Source organism: Solanum pennellii, chromosome 3 (assembly GCF_001406875.1).
Source record: "Solanum pennellii chromosome 3, SPENNV200".
Lineage (NCBI taxonomy): Eukaryota > Viridiplantae > Streptophyta > Magnoliopsida > Solanales > Solanaceae > Solanum > Solanum pennellii.
In genome coordinates, this window is record NC_028639.1 from 72,260,804 (window position 1) to 72,284,666 (window position 23,863).

The window sequence follows — 23,863 nt, forward strand, 5'->3', positions numbered from 1 at the left end:
TAAAAGTTTAAATTATAATAATTGAGCTAGGTATATTTGATAACTTTCTAACTTTATTAATCCTAGGGATACAATCTACCATCTATTAGATTTCAAATTGCATATTATCTTTTTTAATAAAATGACAAATTAAAATGAATCAATAAGTAAATATTTCAATACTACAATCAATTAAATTATTAAAATTAGGATTAAAATTCCCAAATAGTGCGCTAACTAGTAATCCTAAAAAATCTTAATTATAGAAGGCTCACCATACCTCCAAATATCCTTTTCATTTGCAAATTAAACAAATCTCCAAACCCTAAACCCCTATAGAAAGCTTGGAGGTGAAGCGACATATATTTTTTCTTCAGGGACCAAACCGGCAATTATCACCAGCGAGAAGAAAAAAACTAGTCTCGGCCAATGCTGCTCAGTTGATGGAAGCTCTGCGTTTGTGTGACTGTTATGCAAACACCTCTTACCCATTCTTCATTTTCTTCTTCTTCCTAAAACCCTAACCACAAATCTTCAAACGAATGTTTTCTTGAAACTTAAAATCTTTAGGCATCCATGCCTTACACTAATCTTATTCAGAACTGCCTCAAGGTGAGGCTTAAAGCCAATCAATTTCTATCCACTATGTCCACTTCTCTTCAATTTTGTCCAAATCGTTTTCACTTTGAAACAAACCCTCTTCTTTACCGCTCGTCACAGTCAGTAATACCTCAAAAACGATGCCTTCATGGAAGTGTTGGATTCTTTTGTTCAGCTAAGGGGTCTTCTTCTTCGTCGTCTGTTGTGTTGAGGCGGAAAAGACATGGTTCATCTTCGTCTTCTTCTTATCCTTCTCCGTATTTTTATCAGCAGAATTTGGGGTATGGAAGATTTGCTTACGATGAGTGTGAGTCGGAGTCGGAGTCTGATCGTGAAACTCAGTCGTCTAAGCAATTGGTGAGTTAATTGTGAAAGTCACTAGTTTATTGGATTGTTCGGTAGTAAAATATTCTATTTTCTTGTTCAGGAAGGTTAATTGGGAAGTGTCTTTGGGACGAACACTTCAAATTCTGTTACTTCTGTTGGCATTGATACAGCCATTTTGCATTAAGAGTTAACTATTAATAGTATTCTTGTGTGCATTTAAAACTAAAAGCTCACACCTTTCACTCTTTTAATAAACGAAGAAAGGAAGAAAGAAAAGCTTATCCCTTTTACTTTCATGTATTGTCAACTCTAGGGTGAATCAACCCTTCATAACATTGAAGAATGGAGGTGGAAATTAAGCATGCTAATGCGCAAAAAGGATGACCAAGAAGTGGTCTCAACGGATAAAAAGGATCGACGTGATTTTGAGCATATATCAGCTATGGCAACTAGAATGGGTTTACACTGGTATATCGAATTTCCCTAAAATTTGCTTTCATTTCTTCCAATATACTTGGTCAGAAAAGAAGGTTGTTCAGTACTTCAGTTCATTTTGTGTTTACTTTGATGTGAATTTTTTTTATACTAATATATTTGTATATTTTGATGCAGCCGCCAGTATGAAAAAACAATTGTGTGTAGCAAAGTTCCATTGCCAAATTATAGGCCAGATTTGGATGTTAAGCGTCCACAAAGAGAGGTAAATTAGTTGACATGAAGCTTTTTGTCTGGCTGTCTATTCCTTGTGCTTCATTATTTTCAGTACGTTCTTCAATTAATGCATCTTCTCTTGATGATTTAGGTAGTATTACATTATGGATTACAAAGTAGGGTAGGTGATCTTCTTGAAGCACATCTTTCTAAAAAGTCAGTAAACAAGGGAAATCTGACACATAATGCTTTCTTGAGAGGAAGCAATGACAACAGTTCTCCCAATGATAAAGAGCTTCATGAGAATGAGAAGCCATTTGCACGAAATGTTGTAGCAGAGAGGATTCTCAGGCGAAGGAGCTTGGAGATGCGTAATAAACAAGAAGATTGGCAGGTTATATTCTATCTTTTGCCAGATTGTTGCCACTAACACTTGTTTCGTTTTCTAGATTTTTTGTTCGTTTCATGGTGTACAGCTGTTATCTGTATGCTGTTCAGACCTTATTTCTCCTCTATCAGCTGAACTATGTTAGGATTCTGTCTTCTTCTCTCTCTTCAAAATGTATTGGATCTTGCAACCTTGAAAAACTTGGACACTGTTAATGTAAAGAATGTCTAATGGCTTGGCACTTTAACAGAGGCCTCAAGAAGTAAATGATAACTATCTTGACCCATTCAATCAGATTCCAGGAAACTTGGCTTCTATTGTAATTCAGCTACATCCCAGAAATTTCTGCCTTTTTGTTTTTTTCACTACCATATCTCTCTGCCAAGTATTAAATTTTCTTGGGACTGCTTCCTGGATTGAATTATTTGGAAGATTTGAAACTATCTTGACCCATTCAAAATGGAATGGGGTTCCTGTTCTTCCTGAGCTCCTTTCACAATGTAGCAATGACCTCCTTGGTCATCTACAGTTGCACTCACTACTTATGTATATGATACTCATTCTGAATTATGTATTTGGAGTGGGAAGTCCAAGAAATCTAATAACCCCTGTATCATCTTGTATCACAGTACTGCTTGAGTTCTGCCTGCTTCAAGGGATCTAATGACCCATTCTGATTGTGTTCTGCCTGCTTCAAACATTTCTCCATGCTCAATGTGATTCCCTGTCTTCTATCCTTCCTTCGTTCATTCCTACAAGTAAATATGAAATGCAAAATAACTTATATTGCTAAATGAAAAAAAAAACAAAAAAGCAAAAATGATGAAGTGCATAATAACCAAACCGTGAACAACTATGAAAGCAAATTTTGTACCATAAAGTTAGTGCGCAAGATTATGGATGGTTGATATATTTTCTTCTTAAACTAAAACAAATTGATTAATTAAGTTCACGTGATTTTTTGATAAGTTAATTAATTCACGGGAAATTTTATAGGTAATTTTACTTTTGTCTTTGTCAAATTTCTTTTAGAAGTTTATTCTTGTAGTTATTTGATGGTAAAGTGGGTTTAAACTACCTGTGGATACTTGATCTTAAGTTCTCAGTAATTTTGTTGTAGAACTTCTGTAAAAGGCAACTATCAAGTTGTCTCTTGAATGGATACTGCAATAAGCAATTCATCTTTTAGCACTGTCCTATATATCAGATTTGACAGACATCCATCTTTCTGTAGGGATCTCCTGAAGGCCAGAAGATGCTAGAACTTCGAAGAAATCTCCCTGCATATAAAGAGAGAGAGGCATTGCTTAGAGCCATTTCTGAGAATCAGGTTATCAGCAGTTCTGTCGAATTATTCACTTTTATGGCTTTGCTATTGCTGTAAATTTAAGTTGAATAATAGTAGGTGTCCCTTTCAAGGCTTTTCTTATTTGACCTGATTTTAATCTTCCACTTCCAATTTTAATTGACCAATGAATCTATCACAATTATGTTTTCTCTATTTCTACATTGTTAGTATGGTGGATAATGGGAATAACGCATTATGAAGTTCTGGTGTGGCCGTTACCTGCCTATCTAATTTTTTTTTTATTAGAGTGGCGCTGATATATTGGAATACTTCTTTCGGGTTGACACTTGCTTTCCTAGATTTAGATTGCGCATAATGGTCATGTGAAGAATTGTCCTGACCGAAATTAGTTCTGCAGGTGGTGGTTGTGTCTGGGGAAACTGGATGTGGTAAAACTACCCAATTGCCTCAGTACATTTTAGAAGCTGAGATAGAAGCTGCTCGCGGAGCTACTTGCAATATCATTTGTACTCAACCAAGGCGAATATCTGCTATGTCTGTTGCTGAAAGAGTTGCTGCAGAGCGTGGGGAGAATCTGGGAGAATCTGTGAGTTCTTGGCTCTTGCTATTTCTTTTACATGTGTAGCATTGGGTGTATAAAATGGTATTTTTCTGATTATGTTCTCCAATTTTTAGGTGGGTTATAAGGTTCGGCTTGAGGGCATGAGAGGGAGGGATACCCGCCTCTTATTTTGCACAACTGGTATTCTTCTGAGGAGATTACTGGTTGATAGAAAGTTGGAAGGTGTCACTCACGTTATTGTAGACGAGATTCATGAACGCGGAATGAATGAAGGTATTTGCCCACCTGGCAATGTTGCATTTTTGATTAAAAAGGTTGAACTCTTGTACTTCAATTGCTTACTATAGTTTTCTTCCCTTTCCAGATTTCCTTCTAATTGTCCTTAAAGATCTCCTTCCCCGTCGACCTGAATTGAAGCTGATTTTGATGAGTGCTACTCTTAATGCCGAGCTCTTCTCTTCCTATTATGGTGGCGCCCCAATGATCCATATTCCTGTAAGTTGAAGTTTTAAAACATTTTCTGCCATGATGAAGGCTTCAGATCATGTTATATCTGTCCAAATGCTGACAGCCGGATACCCTTCTTTGAGACCAGAAAAAGACGAAAATAGGAACAATTCATGGAAGTAGTTTTCTAGGAGATTCTTGTAGACTGTATATGAAGTATTTTATGCATGTTTGAAGTATTTTGAAATTCATGCAAGTCAGATATTTGTATGTGATTATGCCACATATAGAAATAAATAGGATGGCTGGAATGGAGAGAGTGCTATGCCATTCTATGCTATAGGAAGATACCTGTGATACCTAAAGATAAGTTATATAGATCAGTTTTGGGACCAGCAATTTTAGACAGTGTTAAGTATTGCGCCATGAAGGCTCATTATATCTATAATATGGAAGTGTATAGATGCAAAGATTTAGATAGATGTGTGGGCATATGAAATTGGTCGAGAGTAGGAACGATCACTAGCAACAGAGCATGCATGTAGCAACATGCGTATAAAATGCCAAAAGGTTGTTAATTTTCCTAAAAATAAATTATTTACTATTGTAATGAAATGGACATGTATATATTAGAGATGCATTTAAACCGACTTGGTGTTCAGTAAAAACTGTTTTGACTTGCCAAAAGTAAAAAACAATAGAACGGATAAAATGAGTTATATAGCTAACTTCAACTAATTTGGATTGAAGCTTAGTCGGTTTGTTGCTTGATTGGTTTTTTAAAACCAAATGGAATGGAGTAGTTGGATTCAGTTTTAACATATAACATCCTTTTTATTACAATCATTCAGGTTACTATATCCATGATTTATTTTAGGATTTACCTCAGCAACACCATAGAATCCTTTGTATTTGCATGGCCAAAGAATTATGACACAAGCTTCGTACTTGAGCTGCTTTAGAGTTCTTGATCCTCCTAGAAATAGAATGGTTTTTGTTCCTTTTTTTGGGACTAATTTCTCTCTCCGTTCTCATCAGGGTTTTACTTATCCCGTTCGAAGTCATTTTCTGGAAAATATTTTGGAAATGACTAGATACCGGTTAACTCCATATAATCAAATTGATAACTATGGTCAAGACAAGATGTGGAAAATGCAGAAACAGACTATTAGGAAGAGGAAGACCCAAATTGCTTCAGCTGTTGAGGTATGTAATCTCTATGCTGTTATCATGGGCTCCGTATGATTTTTTTTTGTTTGACATTTGAGCTTTGAAACAGGAATCGCTAGAATCAGCTGATTTTGGGCAGTATAATCCTCTGACTAGGGATTCACTATCCTGTTGGAATCCTGATTCAATTGGCTTCAACCTTATTGAGCATGTGCTTTGTCACATATGTAGAAACGAAAGACCTGGTGCTGTGTTGGTTTTTATGACTGGTTGGGATGACATTAATACTGTGAAGGACCAGCTGCAGGCTCATCCACTGTTGGGGGATCCAAGCAGGGTTTTGCTGCTTGCATGTCATGGTTCCATGGCCAGTGCAGAGCAGGTATTGCCAAGTTGGAAGTATTATTTTGTTTTTGATTGTTAGGAAGTGTTAATTTTTTATGCTCTTTGCCTGTTGTTGCATTTCTATATTCTTTTAGCTTCCTTAGAAATCAGTATTGTAGAACATCATATATGACTTAACGGAGAAATTTCAGTTATTTAAAGGCTGAACCACCTTACCAATGCTGTGAATCTGTAGCGCTTCCAGTATCTTTGTCCTACTGGTGTAAGAAATATTGAGATTTTGAGGAGCTCGTCTTTTTATATTGTTTTTGTGGTTACCAAGGAATTTTTATTTTTTGAATAGTTGATGATCTTTTTCTTTCTTGTCTTTGTTATGAATTATTTAGTGAATTCTCTTTCTTTGGTTTGAGGGCTGTAGAATGAATTAAGTGTCTATCTATTGGTATCTCTCTTAGATGTGTTGTGAGTTTCATCCTAGTACAGAAGTCATGTACCGATGACAAAACTTATTAATTAACAATTATCATGGAACTGATTAGGTAGGTGTCAATACGTTCTTTCTTACCTTAAAGTTTCATTTGAAGTAATCCTGAGAGCTAGAGGGTGTCAATTGAGTTTGAGTTCCATCCTGGCTCAATAGGGAGCTTTAGGATCTAGTCGAAATCATTAACTTATGGTTAAGTAGAACAGTTATGACTTAATCTGCTTGATATTCTTGTAATTTACATATTGTTGGACTCTCTTAAATTTTTTATTTTTATTCGCTTGCAAACAGAAATTGATTTTTGATAAGCCAGAGGATGGAATCAGGAAAATTGTGTTAGCTACCAACATGGCTGAAACAAGTATCACCATAAATGACGTGGTTTTTGTGGTCGACTGTGGAAAGGCAAAAGAGACATCTTATGATGCAATCAACAACACTCCCTGTTTGCTTCCTTCATGGATTTCAAAAGCTTCAGCTCGGCAAGTAAGATAGATATGATCTAGCTTCTTCAATGTTTGCAACACGTAAAATGATTATGTAATTAGGGGTATAGGTCTTGCGACCACCAGCTTTTTAGTGTTTTTGAGCTATTTTGTTGGTGCTGTGGATTCGACATAATTAGTGAATGTCCTTTTAACTTTCCAGAGAAAAGGAAGAGCTGGCCGTGTTCAGCCTGGCGAGTGTTATCATCTATATCCCAGATGTGTATATGAAGCTTTTGCAGACTATCAACTGCCAGAGCTTCTGAGAACACCTTTACAGTCCCTATGCCTGCAGATTAAAAGCTTACAACTTGGAAGTATATCAGACTTTCTATCCAAGGCAATCCAGTCACCAGAACCACTATCTGTAAGTTGTGACAAACTCTTTCACCTAGCTTCGTGAATCTGTGATAGTTTGTGAGAGTGGAAGTGGAGAATGAGGGTATTTAAAATGTTTTAAATCGTCCGGGGAGGGAAATAATCAGGAGAGATGTTAAAAGTGATGAACTTGCAAGCACTCCATTTCAAAATTTCCAATGCTTTGAATGGGTAGTGACACCAAACAACCTAATATGCACATATGACATCACATCTCAGTGTTTAGACTTGTAAACACTGAACTCTATTAATTTTCACATTCTGTTCATGAAAACATGGGTAAAGATATGTGCATCCTATCAGGTGAAGAAGACCTGGATTTAAGTTGTCTAGTATACTTCTTCGAATGACAGTTCTGGTTCCCTGACTTGCTGTTTAATGGACATATATCTTACTTGCATTGTGGTTAATTTGATTCACATGTAATTGCAATTATTGTTTTGCAGGTTCAGAATGCTATTGAGTATTTGAAGACAATAGGGGCTCTAGATGAGGATGAAAATCTGACAGTACTTGGTAAAAGCATAGCTTAATTTTATAAATTGTCCAACATATTTTCCGTAGGCTTTTTTCACCATCACTTTGGTAAAAGAAAACTTGACTTCTGGATTTTCATGTAGGACACAACCTATCAATGCTTCCAGTTGAGCCAAAACTGGGGAAAATGATAATATTAGGTGTAGTATTCAACTGCCTGGATCCAGTTCTGACAGTTGTTGCTGGTTTAAGTGCTAGAGATCCATTTTTAATGCCATTTGACAAGAAGGATGTAAGTTAATGTTCTCTGATTTATAGATGAAGATGGATAATCTTATCATGTTCTTGTTTCTTTGAGTAACTCAAATAATGTCTAGACTTTGTATATTTCTTTCGGTGATACATATATCTCTTTCTTTAAGTAAGGAATCTCTGTGCACTGTCTTAATGAGCAACAGATATAATATGTTTTATGTGCATGCATCTCGAAAGTTGCTCTGTAAACATATCCGTTAATGCTTGGCAGGTCTTCAGTTGCCTTTGTTCCAAGTTAGTTTTGGAGACTGTAAAATGTAAATTACCCCCTTTCTTTTACCGCATCAGTGCAAGGGAATAGTGGTTGTCTCTAAAGTAACTTGCTTAGGAACAATGTTTGGACTGAGATTTTCTTTCACATTTATTGAACCTTTTCAATTAGTAATTGGTCATCTTATATTCTTGATTTCACTTTAGTGTCTTCTTCTTGAAGACCATGTGTCATGTATTGAATTATCACTTCTTGCAGCTTGCTGAGTCTGCCAAAGCCCAGTTTTCTGCTCGTGACTTCAGTGATCACCTTGCTCTTGTTCGGGCTTATGATGGCTGGAAAGATGCTGAAAGGCAGCAATCTGGTTATGATTACTGTTGGAGAAATTTCCTTTCTGCACAAACTCTCAAAGCGATGGACTCCCTTCGAAAGCAATTTTTATATCTGCTCAAGGACATTGGTTTAGTTGATAGCATTCAGAGTTGTAATGCCTGGAGTAACAATGAACATCTGGTTCGAGCGATTGTATGTGGTGGACTATTCCCTGGCATATGCTCTGTTGTGGTGAGTTGTGCTATCTTGATTACCAATTCTTTTCTTGGTCATCAAGGTTAGCAATTCATATGGTATTTACATGAACTGAAAGTCGGCTTGTGCATGATTCTGATTGCTCAACTCTTTAGCTCTCTTACTGTGCATTTTTGGGCTTCCATCTTAGTCTATTTCATCAATAAAAAGGTTGGTTAGTGTTGAGCTAGGTCAGATTGTTTTTTACTATGTAGATCAAATCTCATGGCAATCTTTGATTCTCTCTATCTGTGTGCTAACTGAACATATATTGGACTGACAGAACAAGGAAAAGTCAATCTCATTGAAAACCATGGAGGATGGTGGAGTCCTTTTATACTCTGTAAGCTTCATTATATAATTAGTTCTGTTTAAATTTTCACGTCATATATTTTTTTGACGAGAAGTTCCATTCTTTTAATACTGCTTTCCTTTTTCCCCTTAGAATTCTGTCAACGCTCAAGAACCTCAAATTCCATACCCATGGCTTGTCTTCAACGAAAAAGTTAAAGTGAATGCAGTATTCCTGCGTGATTCTACAGCTGTATCTGATTCTGTTGTACTCTTATTTGGCGGAAGCATTTCCGGAAAAGCTTTAGTAAGTTTTTCTTTCTTCTGACTCTACCTATATTCCCACCCCGGCTCCCCCGCTGGCAGGGACAAGGTTGATTTCTTTGTTGTTTTGCTTAGTTTATGTTGTCATGTTCTTTAATCCTCTATGATTATTTGTATGATTTAGTGTTTGGTGTGCCCTTAAAACTCCTATTTCTCTTGTTAGGATGGACACTTGATGATGCTTGGAGGATACTTGGAGTTTTTCATGAACCCCTCACTGGCAAATACTTACATAAGCTTGAAGAGGGAGCTTAATGAACTTGTCCATAAGAAAGTATGTATATCCCTCATCTTTCTTTGTGTTATCATCGTTTGAGTTTTCCATAGTTGTCATTTCTGTAATGTTGCTCCTAGCAACTATGCATGGATGATATCGTTTGTAACTATTACACGCATATCTTGTTTCATATGCATTTTTCAGAAAGAATATTACTAGTGGATGCATATGACAAATTCTTCTCTACTGATGTTTGCTTTTTCTGCCAGCTCTCGGACCGTAATTTTGATGTAGGAAGTCATGGTGAGCTATTAGAAGCTGTTAAATTGCTGGTGTCAGAGGATCAATGTGAAGGTAAATTTGTCTATGGTCGTAAACCGTCCCCCAAGAAGTCTGCAAAGGAGTTACAGAAAAATGTCGTTTCAAAGAAGGGCAGTGGTGGTGAGAATCCGAAGTCTCATCTCCAAACGTTGCTTGCTCGGGCTGGCCACCAATCACCCAGTTATAAGATAACACAGCTAAAAAATAATAAGTTCCGCGCCACTGTAATATTCAATGGGTTAAATTTTTCTGGCCAGCCTAGCAGTAGCAAGAAGGATGCTGAAAAAGATGCAGCTGCTGAAGCTCTACAGTGGTTGACTGGTGAGACCCAATCCTCTTCTAAAGCTGTTGAACACATGTCAGCACTTCTGAAGAAAAGCAAGAGTAAAAATCAACTTTATAGTACAAAATGGAGGTAATTTTTGCATAAGTTAGGGTAGCTAATCCAAGAGTCCCGCGTATAAAGAGGTTCTCGCTGGCATTAGTTTTCTTGGTTGAAAAATGATGGTGTGATTTTTGGCGAAGAAGATGCAGCTTGAAGTTTGTATATAACTAGTCTTATTGGACCTTTATTTTTTAAGCGGGTTGCAGACAATCTCGAGGGAGCTACTGTATTTGAGCATTGCCATTGTGGGAGGAACTAATCATTGCGGTATCTTCCTATGTGGTGACCTAGGTTAAAGTTCACTACGCTCTGGTCACCATGATGTCTATATTCTGCCCCAAAGGATAGTCAAATTCTCAAGCAAAAGTTTGGCTCAGCCGATCAATTCTTTCATTGAGAAGTGGACTGCCGCCTAGTTTTGATGGGCAGATGTGCAATGACCTGAACGGTCAGCTCGGCCTCGGTATTACACTAATTTTTATACCTTGTATGAGTTTTGCTTCTAATTCATTATTACTTATGAGAAAGGATCTGTAGGAGGAAAATGGAGAGTTGTACACCAAATACAAAGTTGTATTAGAGACTCGTGAATGATCATGATCATGATGTATTATAGACTTGAAGTCTAAGAGTGTATTTTTCCTTTAAATTTTTCACAGTGATTACATAAAAATGGCGCCTTTCCAGTTTCTCCGAGACTTTCACTTGGAATTCTGAGTGCAGATTATTTACGAGTATTTCTTCGATTGTGTATTATAGCATATTTTTGGTTTTCGCCTTGCATTTGTGTGTGTTACAACACAATTTTATTTTTGGTTATCATCCGATTTTAAGTATTTGCATTGAAGCTTGATAAAATTCAGATTCACGCCTTTGCTGTGTAAAGTGTTACATAACAAAGGCAACTACATACCTTGGTTACAATCCAAGTTAAACCAAATAAAGAAAAAGAACAAAGGAAAGTGAAGCAAGAACGAATCAAATGAAATTTAATCCTGGCTTTGTGCTTTTTTTTTTGTTTATTAGAGAAATACCAAAAAAAAAAGAAACTCAACTCTTCAAAAGCTCCAATGCTTTCAATAGAGTACCTCTAAATCTATTTACATCAATTTTTACATCTTGTTGATCTAAATAAACTTTCCTATATGAAGCCCATCCTTTAGGAGAAATCATATTACCAGGAGGATCCTTTAACACATGATGTTCAAGTGGATATTGTTGAATTAAAGAACTCTCATTTACACTAATCTTGTATCCCAAATACTTCAAATTCATATCCATTGCTGGAATTTCAAAATCTTCTTTAGATACCCATTCCATTCCCAATCCCACTATCTGTATAACACTTGCATTTTCTGGTAAAAAAACCATATTTGTCAATCCAGCACCATGTACTCCCATTAGTACATCAAATGAGTTCACTTTTTTTGCAACTTGAGCCAAATTCTCCCTTGTTTCCTCCACACCTACTTTGAACCCCATACTTTTAGCTAAGGTAACAATTTCTTCTATGTTTGTAAAACGTCTCGTTCTGCTTCTTGAAATTATAAGTAGTCTAGGCTTATTTTTCCTCCTTTGATCATCATCATCAGCATTCTTTTTCAATCTCACCGCGGATTTTCTCTTCAAGGAGTATGTACTTTTCAAGAACCTTGTGAAGTCTAACATATTGTAAGAAGATTCTGAAGTGTTGATGCTGAATTCTTTGTTGGCTTTTAAGCCAATTGTCATACTTGGGAAACAAAGAACATCTTTTTCCTTGTCAACATCAATAGCCTCATATTTTGACAATCTTTGTAACACTGCCTTAAATTTCTTGATCCACCAAGGCATGTTGTTAGTAATCAGAAACTGAACTTCACCATTCAAACGTCGCGATGTTTGAAATAATGGAATCAACACATCACTGAAATCATGGAAGTGATTCCCAGCATACCCTTTAGTTGAAAAAACAACTGCAGGGACAGTGTAGTTTCTTGTGCAAATTGGGATTTGTTGAGAAATATGAACTTCTTTAACTATTAAATTTGTAACACTCTCCATTGCTCTATCATCACCTTTTCTTGCATATGGTCTTATGTTCCATGAGTTGTTTTTTTTTTCATCATCAATTGATACAAAAAATATGGTTGATGAATTTCCATGTATTCTTATGTCACCTTTCATCTCACAGAGATCAGCTCTTGGATGTAACACATTACAAATTTGTTTCTCTTGTTCAATTTCGAAATCTAAAAATAGAAAAAATTTACAAGTATGGTAAGTACTTAGACAAATTTAAGTTCATTTACAAAAAAAAATAAATTATGCTAATTAATTAACATGAATACTTACATGGCTTTTTAGGCTTTGTGACTTCCTCTGTTATTGCTAGAATTTTCGGGCTACCACGAAGAGAAACCTTAACATTTACTGTCACACAAAAACATATCAACGACTTGAATCTAACTTATATATACTCACAACGTAAATATTATATCCATAACAGAGCATTGAAAGCTTTAAACATGTACTGACAATATAAAAAAACTTACCAACTCGAAAATGACGAATTTCAGGCTTGAAGAGAAAACAAAATGTGGCTGCTAAAATGAAACAACTAACAAATGCTCCAATTCCTAATTTCTTTTGCTCATGTTTACTAAAACTTCTGGCTAATAAACTATCATACTTCATTTTTGCTAAAAATAAATAATATAACGTAACTACAAAAAAAGAATTTTTTTTTTTTTGAAATTTCTCAACTTAACTTATTAATTATAGAAGTGAGAAAATGCTAGTATTTGCAATTCTGAAGATATATAGAGGTCTTATATTATCTAAGTGACTAGCATGAAACTCTTTTTTCTCTTATATAATATAATTTTAGTGAATGCTCTCCACGTATTTTAGGACAATTTTTTATAAATAAAAAATTTATGTTGTTTCTCGTTTGAAAGATATAACAAAGTTGACTATAAAATAAATGTGTGTTTTATCAAAATTGAGTCCATGTCTAAAAAAAGGATTTAGGATGGCCGGCACCTTAATTACCAAACATACTCAATAAGTAAATATAATTAAGATTTTGTTGATTTTTTCTTTATGATAAATACTAAGATTATGAGTTTAGGTGGGAACTAATTAGATGTGTATATAGAAAATACTTATATGGATAGAAATTACTTGTTCAATAAAATATAGATAGGTAAGAATTTATTAAGTTTGCTTAAATGAAATGGGATTTTAATGTGAGATACTAATTTAGGTTATTATTTACATTACTGGAGTTAAATTTGTTTCCTTTTATTGATTATTAATTAAGTAATGCTTTAGTGTGAATTAGTGGATTTCATTAATCAATGGTTGCTTAAGTGTGAAAAGTTTTACGTTAATTATTGTTTTTCTTTTCCTAAAATTTTCAATTTCCCTTTACTTGTTTTTTTTTTTCCATAATTAATTTCCCTTTAATACTTTGTATATGTAATGTAATACAACGACAATTGATTGATTAGTGGAAATAAAAAAATCTCTCTCCAATTTCAAATAACCTTCCTGAAATAATAGTTTTCTTCATTTTTATTTGATTCTTTTTCGTCATCTATTTCTGGAATAGGGTGGGTGGGAGTGGGGAGTTCATTGATATTAAGATGTCGAGGGAAATTAAAGAAGGTTAGGGGTGGAAGCAAACCATGCTTTGATCATTCAATTGACTCTTTGTTGTCCGTCTATACTAACTTGATGTCATAGTAGACAGTATGAGCTTCGATTTTATCAACTATTGGATGAGTGCGGGTGGGGAGTTTCTTTGATATTAAAGTGTCGAGGAGATTGAAGAAGTCTAGGGGTGGAAGCAATCGTTCTTGTTGACAGTCTGTACTAGTTTGATGTCATGTGATAAAAATAGAAATTTCAATCGATGTTACCTATTATTAAATTTTAACTAACTTTCACCGTATAAAAAGAATATTTATTGAAATATATATTTATAAAAGAGAAAAACGGTTGCATTGTTACCATTATTCATATACATAGTTTTCTCAAGATATTGTGATTTTTCCATAATAATAATTGTATTGTTTTTTTAAAATCTTATAAATTGTGATATCTTAATTAAATCCATTTTAAATGATTTCTCAAGAAGCGTGTTGTTAATCCAAATGTCGGTTGTTGTCCCGATTGAGTTTGTCTCAGTTAGTACATTGGATATGGTAGTTATGTACCAATTTTTTTATGAGAAAAGGATAAATGATTAGTTTAAAATTTTGTAAATTATAATACTAGGTGGTAACAATTTGATGTTTTGTTTTGTTTGTAAGCTTGAGAAATATATGAGTGGCAGCAGATTCAAGAATAAAATATTCCTTCGTCTCTATTTAGTTGTTCACTTTGAAAATGACACACATATTAAAAAAATAATTAATGACATGGTGAGTTTATCATTTTATCTCTATTAATTATAAAGTGGACATTTTTCAAAGTAATTAGTCATTTAATTGAGAATATAATAAACAAAAAAGATATTCTTTCTTGATTTATCAAAATGAACAAGTAATTAAGGACAACTATAAAAAAAATGGAATAATTGAGAACGATGGAAGTAGCTTTTACTTTAAAAAACATATTTATATTAAAAATTTATCAAATTAAATTTAAAGTCATCCTTCTAAAATTTGAAACCCCACAAAGTTGAAGTTTTCTAAGAGGTGTATTTGCTTAGTTTCTATTGATATTGAATTGATTTTTGCTATCTTACAAAAAGAAAATGAAATAAAGTAGTAATAACTTTAGTGATATTTACATAATTCACACTCCCAAAGGGAAAGAAAAAAAAAGGAAAAATGAAAAATTTATGTTGAATGGTCCNAACCCCACAAAGTTGAAGTTTTCTAAGAGGTGTATTTGCTTAGTTTCTATTGATATTGAATTGACTTTTGCTATCTTACAAAAAGAAAATGAAATAAAATAGTAATAACTTTAGTGATATTTACATAATTCACACTCCCAAAGGGAAAGAAGAAAAAAATGAAAAAATGAAAAATTTATGTTGAATGGTCCAAGAAAATTGTTTGGTTTAAGAGTGGGACATTTTACCAAATATGGTGGGAGGCACGTTTGGGAGGAAATTTTGAATCCTCTAGTCTATAGACAAGTGTGGTGAGGAAAATAAAATTCAAACTTTAATTTATTTGAAGCAAAATAAATATCCAAACAACATCAGTTTTACCAGAATATTCTTTTGTTTTTTTGCCTCATAGAACATTTATAAAATCTTTAATACGAAAACAATCGTGCAAATTGATCAGAGCACAAGTCAATGTTAGGTCGCAGTGGCATGTATAAGCACCAGAGAATTTGAATATCAAATCATTTATTTATTTGTTCTTTAATTCTACATATATATATATAATTTTATTTGGGATCATATATATAACGATTTAAATTATATGCCATATAATATAACTTTTTTTGAATTATGCAAAATGGAACACTTTGCCTTTACTTTTGAGATGTGACCTCATGATACCATATGCCGCACAATTAAGAAATATTTGACCTCAACTTTTAACGGAGAGCAAATCTTTCAATTTAGTATAGTTAAGAAGAAAATTTGAGCTTTTTGCCTTTATATAAATAACATATATATTTCAAGATCTCACGACACAAAAATATATGATTTAGAGTGAGGTTCTTGAGTACTTAAAAGACCTGCGAACTAAAATACTAACACCTAAAACGATTTCGAAACCATGGCAAGAGGTATATTCTAACCTTCTTTTTATTGTTATTTTGCGTCTATATACATGTTTAGACATGTTGAAATAGTATAAAATATCTAACAAATATCACAAATTAAAATTTACTGACGAATATATGAATATATGTCAATATATATAACTTAAATCCCTTTTATTATAACATTGCACAATTGTTCATCAATGAAAATTGAATCACTCAAGCAGTACAATGAACTACAATGAAACCTATACACTATAGTGCACAAAATCAAGAAGTGGCTAAAAGCCTTTTAGCTTCTAACAAAGTAGACCTAAACCTATTAAGATCAACTTTTACATTTTGTTTATCTAAATAAATTGATCTAAACACACCCCATCCTTTCCTAAAATATGATGATGGATCTTTAAAAACTTTATGATTAAGTGGATATTGTTCCACTAAAGAACTCTCATTCACACCAATTTTATAATCCAAGTATTTTATGTTCATTTCTCTAGCAGGATCTCCAAAATCACGTTTAGCCAAATAATCCATTGCTCCTAAAGGAACTAACTGAATTAAAACTGCATTATTAGGGAGAAAAACCATGTTGGTTAATCCAGCTCCATGAACTCCCATTATCACATCACAAGAATTAACAATTTGCGCGAATTTCGTCAAGTTTGTACTAAGGTTAGCCTCAGCTAGGACAACCTCGTAACCTAAATCTTCAGCCATTTGTCTAACATCATCCTCATTTAATAAAATTCGCGATTTCTTCCTTGACATGATCAATAATCGTGGCCTCGTAACAATATCATCCTTCATTTTGATAGACTCAACTCTGTTTAGTGACAATGAACTCCTCAAGAACTGTCTAAAATCGCGTATAGACACCCTATTTGGGAACTTTGATGAGTCAATACCGAATTCTGTATGTGATTTAAGGCCTGTTGTCACACTAGGAAAACAATGTACCTTCTTTTCATTGTCAATGTCAAGAATTTTGTTCTTAGACATGTTGTTAAGCAACGTTCTGTACTTACCTATCCACCACGACTTATAATCTGTGGCAAGAAAGTGCACCTCTGAATTAAAATAACGCGAATTTGAAAAGATTGGAACAAGTAAATCTGAGAAATCATGAAAGTGATTTCCAGAATATCCTCCAAGTGAAAATAAAAGAGCTGGATAGCCATGATACACACTACATTTTGGGATTTTTTCGCCGTCTTGTACTAATTTTACTGTCCATGATTTTACCCTTGACATTGCCCCTGCATTACCTTTTCTTGGATATGGTTGTATGATCCATGAATTGATGTTGAAATCATGAGATGAAACGACGAAAATTGTCGATGAATTTCCTTGAACCCTTATGTCCCCTTTGGTCTCACAGTAATCAGACAATGGTTCTAACACATTACACATTGGCTCTGCATCCTTTTTCTCTGTTTCTGCATAATAATTTCATCTTAGTATCAACATATTGAACTGATTTTTTTGTTAGTTTTTGAAGACGCGAATCAATTTTTCCCACTCATAAAACTTTTTTTCAAGTACAATGCATATATCAAGACACGACTTCAAATTCTATAAATTTCCCCTTTTTTTCAAGTTTCAACGAAATCTATTATCAGACGTCTACTAAGAACTTTCGAATGTTGAGTACTTACCTAATTTCTTGAGAAGTGTTGTATCCTTGATCACAAACATATCTTCAGCACTAGCCTTGATTGATAATTGTAAATTCATGGCATCACCATCTACAAACAAGATTAAAAATCAGCTTAATAAAGATTAATATAAATGTTATATTAAGTGCAAAAGACTTACCAAATGATTGAGGATACAAATGATTCTTGAAAATAATGCAAGTGCTAAACACAACAATTAACATAACAACAAAAGCACACCATCCAAATGTTTTTCTTTCATAGTGACTAAAACTCTTTGCTAATATGGGATTATACATTTTTTTGTGTGTGTGATAAAAAGCTAAAAAATGTCTACAATTAATTTGTCAACAAGAAAGGGAAGGGAAGTGGCTATTATTTAAACACCACTTCTCATGTTCACTCATACTTGAAGTAGCTTGCTTAGTGAGTGAACAATGATTATATTGTTTGCATGAATTTGAAAAAAAAGCAAATGTGGTTACAGGTAAGACAATCATTTGGTTAATTTTTTTTTAATAATATTTAGGTGATGTTTGTATTCAATTTCTTGTGATGATTTTCAGCATTGAAAGGAACTTTTCAACTAAAGTTGTTATAAAATCACTTGGAAAATTTAAAAGGTCAACAGCAACAACAATTAGAGTAAGTAAATTAACTAAAAACATGCACTTTCTAGTAATATTTCACCTATCTTCTCCAATAGGATGACAACCTTTAGCTTTCGAAAAATTGAAAAATGTTTCTAGTCAAGTGAAATATTATAAGAGTGTTGTTTAAGTTATGGTGAAAAAATAAGGATGATTTTGTCCAGAAACTCGTAACGCCACACCCTTCTGTCAATTGGACACCCTTCGTCGAAATATTATATCATATATATAAGTAAATAGTAAACAAAGTAACTAAATAACATATATTGGACACCCTTGACACAATAATATGATGTAGCCAAGTGATTTTAGATGCTGTGAATTAAAGTCTTCATGTGTTTGAATCTCACTAGTAGCAAAAAAAAAATTCATATTTTAAGAAGAACAGTTTCACTTTAGCACTTGAATATCCTTCGTAAAAATCCTAGCTCCACCCCTGCTTAACGCATCAATATATTTATGTTACCATACCTATAAGGTAGTATCCCTTCAATAATCAATTATAGAATGAAAAAGGAAAAGGAAATAAACAATTTTTAAAAAAAAGAACGTAATGTATAACCAAAATCATGATCACCGTCAAAAAAAAATAATGTATATATTACAGAGGTGTTACCTGCCTGTTATATTTTAATCATCCTTTAAACTAACAAGGTGGTAACAGAATCTGCTGTCTATTTTTCTTGATCTGAGTTAGAATTTTGAAGCAACCAACTTAAATAATCATTCAACTATTGAAAACTATGTAGTAAAATTATATATTTTGTTATGGCAAAATTATCTTTTTTTTTAATAGTCAATAGTCAATACACACATTCAGACATTTCTGATTGATTTTGTGAATTTTCTGGTACCCAACTCGAAATTTATATCAACTCACGTGGACTTAAAGTTTGGGCCCAACGATGAACGGATATGGCCCTAAACATACATGTCGAAACAGGCCTGCCAATTTATCTGCATTTACGATACAATAAAATTTAAATAACTAAATTTTAAAAATAAACAAACATAAAAATTAGATTAGCTCTCTCTATAACTATAAACTAAATTTTTGCTATTTGCACTTAATAATCAAATTATATCGATTAGATAATTTTATTTATATAACTATACTATGTATATGTATTAATGACTATATTTAAATAATTGCATAACATTTGATTTCATATATTGAAATGTGACTCAACAAGTTATATGTAATTTTTGAAAAATAATCAATAATAATTGTGATAATCTCAATTCTCACCTAAGCATTTAGGCAAGTGATCATCAGAGTTAACTTTGGACATATATAAAAAAAATTACTTTGGACATATTAATGAAAGAGTATCGTCATTCATTTCTTTGAGATTTTAAGGAGTTAAGACTAAAGTTTTTTTACGCATAACATATATTCATTTAAGCATTGAGATAAATAAAAAATAAATAAATCTACACGATAGCGATTCAATTGTGATTCGAGTAGTCATTTTCTTATTTTCGATTTTTTGTCTTTTGAAACAATCTCTATCTTCACGAGATAGCGATAAACTCTGTTTACAATACTCAACCCAACTCAAATTCCACTTAGTGAAATTTCACTAGATAGGTTTATTTGTCGTCATCGTCTTTGCATGTTCAACACTCTTCTTAGTTATAAAATGGGGAAAAAATGGTAAGACGACGCTCCTCCTTTAGCCAAGAGTGTTATTCTAAATCTTATTTATTTAGATATTCCTCTCTAAGGATAATAATTTTAGTCTTGCAATTATTAGTAATAATTTATTTTACTTTTGTGATATTTAACAAAATACATATAACCTTCCCTTTACGTAAAAAATAAGTATATATTGTATTTAAACAATGCATGCATTTGGTGCATTTTTGGATATTGTCCCTATCAAATGCTCGAATATTGTACCTTTATTCTATAATGGGAGTACAAGTGTACAAACACTACTGCAAAATGGAGAAAAATGCAGAAGCAAGTTAATTCCATTTTAGAACTTGCCTTTACAATAAAACACTTTTTTATTCTTAAGCACTCAGTAATGAATACTTTGTGATAGATTAATTACTGTATAACAATTCGCAAATTACAAATGAGATAAAATATGCAGGCCCTATCGAAGAGAATGGATATCCTAGGTCTCCCACATGGACGATCCACTTCTCAACCGCGTAAAACATATTTATTCACTGAATATTTTTAGTATATTTTATACTATCTGAACATTCAAATGAAATATTTGTAGATAAAATTCTTTAAAATATGGAATATGTAATTTTGCAAATAAAACAATTTGCTTGTTATTATATGTTATGCTGATATGATATCTAATTCTGAGAATGTACATTCATGAAAAAAAAAAAGAAAAAATAGTGTTATTGTACAAATTGATTCTCCCTCACAGTTCTCATGCAAAGTAAATGTTGTACAAAGCCATGATAAAGGGTTAATATACTCTTCAAGACTCCATTTTAGTTTCTCAGCAAATATGGAGTTCCCCAAATTTACTTCCAGTATGCATCTCTCATCATTTTATTGCTTGATTCATGTTTAAATGTATTTATTTTGATGCTTTCAACTAATATTATTTATGGTATAATATGTTTGCAGTTCCTCCGGCACAAGTAATGTACAAGAATCAACTACAAGAGTACACACAAAAAAATGTCAAACCACTTCCAATTTATCAAACAGTTAATGAAGGTTTTCCACATGCCCCAAAGTTCAGAGCAAAGGTTTTGGTTAATGGATCTGAATATGAATCCAAATCGACATATCCCACGAAGAAAGAAGCAGAGCAGGCAGTAGCAAAAATAGCTTATGAATGCATTCACAGCGAAATGGATGCTAGAGATATTTCACTTATTTACAAGGAACCTATGTTGTGCAAATCCATTCTCTATGAATTTGCCGTCAAGAGGAATTTGGATAGGCCTATATATAATACTAGACACACAGAAGGGCCAAGCTCAGTTTATATTTGTCACTTGGTGTTGGGAGGCAAAACTTACAAAGGTGAGTTAGCTGGGAGCAAGCAAATGGCAAAGCAAGTAGCTGCTCAATCCGCGATTGAGTCACTCTTGGGTATGTATGTTGATTCACTGGTTTTTCTCTATCTCAATGCTTAAAGGTATGTTATGTGCAAAACAACTCTGTCTAACACCTTAAAATATCTTGAAGAAACTGATGCAGGAACGCTTCACCAGATCATCATGTCCAAAAATAAGTGTCATCCTTGTATGCAAACCAGAATGGATACTGGCTCTAGTGAGAAAATGTTGCCAAAATGCTCTGGTGAGAAAATTCCGACTATAATTGACTTCTTTTTCATGAAAATTATACATGTTGAGTCACATCTCATGTTGTTTTGAATAGGCAATTTACAAGATCAAAAAACAAGCAGTGAGGTAAAACACATACCCTGCTGTTTGCAATATATATATACGGTTTGATCTAGCCTTATAGATCATGAAGCAAATGTTCAGGGAAGGAGTGCTCATTTATAAAATATTTTCATTTTACAGAGTGCAGTTGCTTGCTTCAACACCGATGGCATAGTTGGTAGCTCTGGAAGTGGACCAAAGCGTAAAACTGAAACCAACAATTGGGGAAGGAACAAAATGAGAAGATTTGGCAATTGATAGTTGGACTTTTGTGTCCGTCTTAAGATCTAGTTAGACTATACTTGGTGACTGTAAAGACTCATGAGATATTTATTTCTGATTGTATTTGAAAACCACTACCAGCAAAAATTATCAAGGGAACTCCTTAGTGCGTAGTAGTTATTGAAGGGCTGAATTTGATTATCTCTTGCTATATTGTAGAGTTGGTCTACCCTTCCTTTTGTTATATGGTGCGTAAGTGCAACAATTATGGGCGATTTATCTCCTTTTACCAAGATCAATGAGAAGATCACAGATTATACGCGCCAAATTCACTCAACAACAAGAAAGGAATTATCTACTTATCCCTCTTCTGTGCTTTGCTTCCTTGTGTGCAATAACTATGGTAAATCCTCAACACTTATGGAGATGACCAGCACAGTATACAGCGGCTAAAATCTAATTGGTATACTTTCAAACTCTATTCTCTAGTACTACCAATAGTCTCCACAGGTACAAACACCTTCACTGCAGTGATGAAAACAGTTGCTATCCCCAACAAAAACTAAAACCTTAACAACTCAGTGGCTGAGGCAACCCACAACACATGGGAGCAATCTTTACATACTATTGCATTAAGCAATTCACGATGAAGTAGTTCTAAAATGTATCGACCTATTTATCCTCCCGACATCTCTCTTCATTTGAACAAACATGCACAATGCCTCCTCAGTGTTGCCACTTTGAGCATACCCAGCAATAATTGCTGCCCAAGAGATGCAATGCAGATACAATCAAACAAACTTCTGGCATGAGTTATATCCCCAATTTGAGCATAACCTGTTATCATTGTATTCCAAGAGCTGATGTTATAACTGTTATCAAGGTGAAAGAGAATTGGGCGTGAGGAGGTTTGTATTTGTATAGTTAAAAGTGTATAGGACGGAGAAATATGAATTGGTATTGCTATATACAATCTCTCTCGCTTTATACAAACGTGAGTGGAGTGAGCGAGAAAGGGATGAAAAAAAGGAGTGGCAATCGAGATTCCAAAGAGAGGGGAGAACTGTCACGACCGGAATCTAGACCCCAGACGAGACCGGCGTCGTTGACCTCTCAGAGGTCGCAAACAAGCCTACTTACGTCATTCTTACTTTACATAGGTTAATTTTAGCGGAAAATTTGAAATTTTTTATTCCTTAATCATACTTGTTAAACATTCTTTATATTTCGTAATCGTTCATCATCAACCATCTAACAATTAAGAGATAAGCAACTGAAAGAAATAATTCATTAAGTATTAATTGTATATCGGTCAATATAACACCAATACAAAGTCTGAACCAAAATAGGAAAGAAACGCTAGTGGAACATGCTCCACTAGCTCAACTCTAAACTACGCTAGAATGTAAAATAGTAGCATCCTCGAAAGCATGAGGACCTACCTCGAAAGCATGAGGACCTACCAAACTCCGGATGAATGCTGACGTCCGGATAGCTGCAACAACGAAGCTGTAGCTCTACCGTCCACCTGTGTCTGCACCTAAAAGTAGATGTTTGTATGGAATTAGTACACACTTGTACTAAGTATGGGTATATGCAAGCACACACCAGGGACATGCATGAGGAAGAATAGCTCTTTCCTAACAACATGATGTTTGGAAGTCAAGTCAGTGGACTTGCTAAATTGAGATTGGGAAAGTTATGCCATGAGAGTGACATGCATCATTATAATCATCGTAGGGCATACAACACATAACATCTTCATATAGCACATAACATATAACACATAGTTTCTTTCATATTATTCATTCATATACTATGAGACCTTATTATCATAGACTTAACCTTAAGACTTTCCAAAATGAGGGCTCAACATATGGGACCTCAACTAGGAAGCCTTCTTTAGCAAACACAGAGTCTGCTTCATTCCTTCATACGTATTTCATTTCAATTCATTCATAGGCCAGTGCGAACACCAGCTATACCTAGGATGTAGTTTAAGACTTTCAT

General features: G+C 33.9%; 4 protein-coding genes across 4 annotated transcripts; 2 read left to right on the top strand and 2 right to left on the bottom strand.

Moving 5' to 3' along the window:
• The first annotated feature begins 388 nt into the window (after nucleotides 1-388).
• On the top strand, nucleotides 389-10,931 carry LOC107014385 (DExH-box ATP-dependent RNA helicase DExH3). Its single transcript, XM_015214267.2, has 19 exons — nucleotides 389-936; nucleotides 1,220-1,374; nucleotides 1,519-1,606; nucleotides 1,709-1,951; nucleotides 3,180-3,275; nucleotides 3,652-3,840; nucleotides 3,930-4,089; nucleotides 4,181-4,311; nucleotides 5,302-5,469; nucleotides 5,543-5,815; nucleotides 6,554-6,748; nucleotides 6,911-7,114; nucleotides 7,572-7,641; nucleotides 7,746-7,894; nucleotides 8,387-8,692; nucleotides 8,979-9,038; nucleotides 9,141-9,293; nucleotides 9,474-9,584; nucleotides 9,797-10,931. The coding sequence occupies exons 1-19, from the start codon at nucleotides 556-558 to the stop codon at nucleotides 10,265-10,267; spliced, it is 3,603 nt and encodes a 1,200-aa protein (XP_015069753.1). The 5' UTR covers nucleotides 389-555; the 3' UTR covers nucleotides 10,268-10,931.
• Nucleotides 10,932-11,259: 328 nt separating this feature from the next.
• On the bottom strand, nucleotides 11,260-12,909 carry LOC107014104 (alpha-1,3-arabinosyltransferase XAT2-like). Its single transcript, XM_015213967.2, has 3 exons — nucleotides 12,768-12,909; nucleotides 12,568-12,645; nucleotides 11,260-12,464 (listed from the first exon to the last, which is right to left on the bottom strand). The coding sequence occupies exons 1-3, from the start codon at nucleotides 12,907-12,909 to the stop codon at nucleotides 11,284-11,286; spliced, it is 1,401 nt and encodes a 466-aa protein (XP_015069453.1). The 3' UTR covers nucleotides 11,260-11,283.
• A 3,213-nt stretch (nucleotides 12,910-16,122) lies between these two features.
• Nucleotides 16,123-18,130, bottom strand: LOC107014102 (alpha-1,3-arabinosyltransferase XAT2-like). The gene is made up of 3 exons (XM_027915956.1): nucleotides 17,767-18,130; nucleotides 17,607-17,696; nucleotides 16,123-17,387 (listed from the first exon to the last, which is right to left on the bottom strand). The coding sequence occupies exons 1-3, from the start codon at nucleotides 17,903-17,905 to the stop codon at nucleotides 16,219-16,221; spliced, it is 1,398 nt and encodes a 465-aa protein (XP_027771757.1). The 5' UTR covers nucleotides 17,906-18,130; the 3' UTR covers nucleotides 16,123-16,218.
• Nucleotides 18,131-20,647: 2,517 nt separating this feature from the next.
• On the top strand, nucleotides 20,648-22,046 carry LOC107014125 (double-stranded RNA-binding protein 4-like). The gene is made up of 4 exons (XM_027915138.1): nucleotides 20,648-21,332; nucleotides 21,429-21,542; nucleotides 21,624-21,655; nucleotides 21,773-22,046. The coding sequence occupies exons 1-4, from the start codon at nucleotides 20,849-20,851 to the stop codon at nucleotides 21,887-21,889; spliced, it is 747 nt and encodes a 248-aa protein (XP_027770939.1). The 5' UTR covers nucleotides 20,648-20,848; the 3' UTR covers nucleotides 21,890-22,046.
• Nucleotides 22,047-23,863: the final 1,817 nt, after the last annotated feature.

Excerpts from the sequence above, each read along its gene's own strand:
- LOC107014385 (XM_015214267.2), top strand. The coding sequence starts at position 556 with ATGCCTTACACTAATCTTATTCAGAACTGCCTCAAGGTGAGGCTTAAA. Across the intron at positions 3,841-3,929 it reads GGGAGAATCTGGGAGAATCT|GTGGGTTATAAGGTTCGGCT; the intron begins GTGAGTTCTTGG and ends TCCAATTTTTAG. Across the intron at positions 9,585-9,796 it reads ATGAACTTGTCCATAAGAAA|CTCTCGGACCGTAATTTTGA; the intron begins GTATGTATATCC and ends TTTTTCTGCCAG.
- LOC107014104 (XM_015213967.2), bottom strand. The coding sequence starts at position 12,909 with ATGAAGTATGATAGTTTATTAGCCAGAAGTTTTAGTAAACATGAGCAA. Across the intron at positions 12,646-12,767 it reads AATTCGTCATTTTCGAGTTG|TAAATGTTAAGGTTTCTCTT; the intron begins GTAAGTTTTTTT and ends TTTGTGTGACAG. Across the intron at positions 12,465-12,567 it reads CACAAAGCCTAAAAAGCCAT|ATTTCGAAATTGAACAAGAG; the intron begins GTAAGTATTCAT and ends TTCTATTTTTAG.
- LOC107014125 (XM_027915138.1), top strand. The coding sequence starts at position 20,849 with ATGTTTGCAGTTCCTCCGGCACAAGTAATGTACAAGAATCAACTACAA. Across the intron at positions 21,543-21,623 it reads AATGTTGCCAAAATGCTCTG|GCAATTTACAAGATCAAAAA; the intron begins GTGAGAAAATTC and ends TGTTTTGAATAG. Across the intron at positions 21,656-21,772 it reads ATCAAAAAACAAGCAGTGAG|AGTGCAGTTGCTTGCTTCAA; the intron begins GTAAAACACATA and ends TTCATTTTACAG.
- LOC107014102 (XM_027915956.1), bottom strand. The coding sequence starts at position 17,905 with ATGTATAATCCCATATTAGCAAAGAGTTTTAGTCACTATGAAAGAAAA. Across the intron at positions 17,697-17,766 it reads TTTGTATCCTCAATCATTTG|ATGGTGATGCCATGAATTTA; the intron begins GTAAGTCTTTTG and ends TCTTGTTTGTAG. Across the intron at positions 17,388-17,606 it reads AACACTTCTCAAGAAATTAG|AAACAGAGAAAAAGGATGCA; the intron begins GTAAGTACTCAA and ends ATTATTATGCAG.